Consider the following 4,044-nt stretch of genomic DNA (forward strand, 5'->3'; position numbering starts at 1 on the left):
TATAGATGTCAGTTCGACAAAAGAAAGAAGTTCGACAAAAGAAAGAAACTCACGTTGGTTTGGAGCAAATGGAAGAAAAGTAAATGAAGAAAGCATTTGACTAGATGCCATTTTACTGAATTTGCATTTCTGAAACAAACAAAAGAGTTCAAGTTAATTTTAGGTGATAAAGAGAATGAATGTTAGTGTAAATAAGCATGTAATATAAAATAAACAAGAATATAATGGAAAAAACACACACAGCATCCTTCTTTTCTAGTAGCCAAAATGCCACCATAATGGCTGCCATGATGTTGTGCTAATGACATAATTTGGAGCCTGACTCTGTGCAGCAATCATTAGGCTGAAGCCACAGCATTAAAGTTCAACCCAAACTCTTACAAAAGTCTTGAAACCAAACCTTGTTTTTATTTGAAATAACTAGCTTATACATATTACAAACAAACTACAACATCATTTAATAAATGTCTTTAAAGCAAATTGATATACTATCAAAATACAAAAAATGTGTTTGTTTATAGTGTACATATAATGAAGTCAATTAATTTTTGACTATATTTTGATTATTACAAATTTCGTTTATCAAGTTTTCAAAACACAACACTAAAGAACTACATTTTACAAGATCCAGTCAAACTCTAAATGTACACTCTGGTGTCTCGATACTATCTAAAATCTGTTGCATAGTATCGAAATCAATTAATTTTCATCTTTTTTTTGATCATTACAAATTTCCTTTGTCACGATTTTAAAACACAACAATAAACTACATTTCCCAAGATCCCCTCAAACCCCAAATGTACGCTTTGGGGTTCAAATGTTCGATTTAGTATCAAAGTCAATTAATTTTTGTCTGTAATTAGATTTTTACAAGTTTCGTTGGTCACGATTTTAAGCGCAACACTAAAGAACTACATTTCCCAAGATCCCCTCAAACCCCAACTAATTTTTACTCTTGGGTGAACTATTTCTATATAAGCCATTTTACTGAATTTGCATTTCTAGGTAAAACAAAAGAGCAAGAGTAAGATCTAAATTGCATGTTAGTCTATGTAAGTAAGTTTGTAATAAAGAAATATATAAAAAAAAATAATAATGTTAAAAAAATTTTTCTCAAGAAACGTGAAGGCAAAATGCCACCAGAATGGCTGACGAAATTGGAATGTGTAGTTTGTTTATACACAATTTATAACAAAGTTTATTATTTTTATATATTCGATTATTACAGGGGTATTTGTCACAATTTTAAATGCGACACAAAAGAACTACATTACCCAAGATCCCCTCAAAGCCCAAATGTACACTCTGGTCTCGCAATACTATCTGAAATTGATTTCGCAGCATCGAAGTCAATTAATTTTTGTCTGTATTTTGATTATTACAAGTTTTTTTGTTTGTCACGATTTCAAACGTGACACTAAAGAACTACATTACCCAAGATCCCCTCAAACCCCAAGTTTGGTATCGCAATACTATCTAAAATCTGTTGCGAAGTTTCGTAATCAATTAACTTTCCTCTATATTTTGATTATTACAAGTTTCGTTGGTCACGATTTTAAATGTAAGAGTGATCTATTGCTATATAAGCCATTTTACTGAATTTCTAGGTAAAACTTAATAGTAAGATCTAAAATTTGTAAGCATCTAATAATGTAATAAAAAATTAAACCACAAATCTAAAAATAAAAATCCACAGCTTCCTTCTTCTAGAAAAGGGAAGCCTAAATGCCAACGGAATGGCTGCATCGTCATCTTGTGCCAATGGCATCATTTGGAGCCTGATTCTGTGCACCGGTCATTAGTTAAAGCCACGGCATTACAATTAAACCCGAACTCCTACAAAAATCTTGAAATAAAACCTGTTTATAGCATGAAATAACTAGCTAAAAGCAAACACAAAACCAAACAAGGAAGTCATTTCTTTAGTATATTTAAAACAAATTTATGTATTATGTAGTTATTAAAAAACTGCTTACATAAAGTTTATAACGAAGTAAATTAATTTTAATTCGTCTATATTTCGATTATTACAAAAGTCGTTTCTCACACGCAACAATAAAGAACTACATTTCCCAAGATCAACCCTGGTATCGCGATACTATCTAAAATCCGTTGCGTAGTCTCGCGAGATCACCTTCCTGCTGTCTAGCACAGCACTAAAAACTGTCAGTGAGGCTAGTGGGGGGTAAGAATTGACCAAATCTGCGACTGTCCTGTCAAACAGCGGTGTGAATGTCCACATCTGTGCTCCTGTGTTGTTATATACGTCACGCGTGACGGCTGAGGAGAAAACCCCCCCAGCAGCGTTCTCGTCCAAACTGTACAGGCCAAAAACAGAATCTGAAGTAGATCAAACAGTGGGCTGTGATTCAGCGAGCAAATGGCGTTGAAAAGAATCCAAAAGGTGAGTGTGCAGATCGCAAAACCTCACACACTCCATCAGTGTCCTAGTCGTCGTCGTATTGTGCTGCTGTGAATGTAAACAAGTCGCACTTTACCCATTTTATCCCCATCTGGTCAAGACAAAGACGGATGGCTAATGGAGGATGCATGCAGTCGACAGAAACACGATCTTTTTTTCTGATCCTACACATGAACGTGCACACTATTATATGCAGTCTTTATTTATTTTTGTAATATATTGCTGGTTATGAGTGTTTGATTTGCGCAATATGCTATCGGCAGCGTCTTTTGTTAAAGATACAGGGGATATCTGTGCATCCCACACGTGTTGTCAGCAGTATCAGACGCTGTTATGAATGATTTATGGTGTGTGAGTGTGTTGGATGGTTAACATTGCGTTGAAATGCGTGTTTTGTGTTGTCGGTCATCATGAATGAGAGAAGCGCTGCTTTTGCGCATGCGTGATGGCAGACACTGCTTTCAAGTTGCCAATGCTGAACCCCAATGTCAGCGTGTCCATATATGGCTCGGCAAATAGGGCACTAGGACAGCGGAGGGTATTTTTAACAGATTCACAACCCTGCCTGCTAACAAGCGATTGCTGCAAAAATCAACCGAGTTTTGTGGTTGCAACCATTACCACTTATTTTAAGAAGAGTATGTCTTGGTGTTTATTTAGCTACTCACCCTAGTGTTGTTGTTGTGAACTCGCATGCTGTTATATTTAGTAAAAATGTGCATTTAGCTGGGTCATTTTTAAGATTAAGGTAAAGTTGTTTTTTTATTCACACATTTGTTATATTTCAACAGCAACCCAGGGCTGCCAACTTTTGGTTTTAGCTTGGAGTGAGAATTTTAGTCCCACCCCTATGCCCAAGCCACGCCCCAGAAGCAAACCACGCCCCCATTTGTTTATAAATATATATACACAATTATACATTTATTATTTTTTGATAAATACTTTAAATAAAATATGTATTATAAATAATAGTATTATTTTATTCTAAATATAAAAAAAATCGGGCTTGTGGCTGGAAGGGCATCCTCTGCGTGAAACATGCTGGATAAGTTGGCGGTTCATTCCGCTGTGGCGAGCCCAGATTAACAAAGGGATTAAGCCGAAAAGAAAAAAAAACACTGGGAAACATTGTGAAGACACAAGTGAGGCGATATGCTAAGATCATTTAAGAAATCTTTTGCGTAAATATAGTAATTTCAGGACAGCACGGTGGCTCAGTAGTTAGCACTGTCGACTCACAGCAAGTAGGGTGCTGGTTCATGTCCCGGCTGAGTCAGTAGCCGTTTCTGTGTGGAGTTTGCATGCTCTCCCCGTGTTGGCGTGGGTTTCCTCTGGGTGCTCTGCACAGTCCAAACACATTCACTATAGGGGAATTGATGCACTAAATTGGCCGTTGTGAATGAGTGTGTATGAATGTGTACATGATAAAGTGGCTGGTGAGTGTATATATTGTGCACCATCTTACATGCAATATTCGGCACATAAAGGTATATATGTAAGCATATGAAATATATCAGATCTCATCCTCACAGTCTAGTCACTTCTCTAATTAACCCCCTCGAGAGGCTGTTTGTGTTGCTAGAAGTTACTCTCTGACTCAGAGGGTTGAAAAGGCCTCTCTA

The 4,044-nt window shown here is 36.4% G+C and overlaps 1 protein-coding gene across 1 annotated transcript in view; it reads left to right on the forward strand.

Moving 5' to 3' along the window:
* The first annotated feature begins 2,205 nt into the window (after positions 1–2,205).
* The window catches only part of ube2d4 (ubiquitin conjugating enzyme E2 D4), a 14,774-nt gene continuing 12,935 nt past the window's right edge, over positions 2,206–4,044 (forward strand). Inside the window, 1 exon segment of the mRNA NM_001089453.1 lies at positions 2,206–2,404. Coding sequence (NP_001082922.1) covers positions 2,381–2,404 — 24 coding nt within the window. The 5' untranslated portion in view covers positions 2,206–2,380.

Source organism: Danio rerio, chromosome 8 (assembly GCF_049306965.1).
Source record: "Danio rerio strain Tuebingen ecotype United States chromosome 8, GRCz12tu, whole genome shotgun sequence".
In the NCBI taxonomy this organism is placed as follows: domain Eukaryota; kingdom Metazoa; phylum Chordata; class Actinopteri; order Cypriniformes; family Danionidae; genus Danio; species Danio rerio.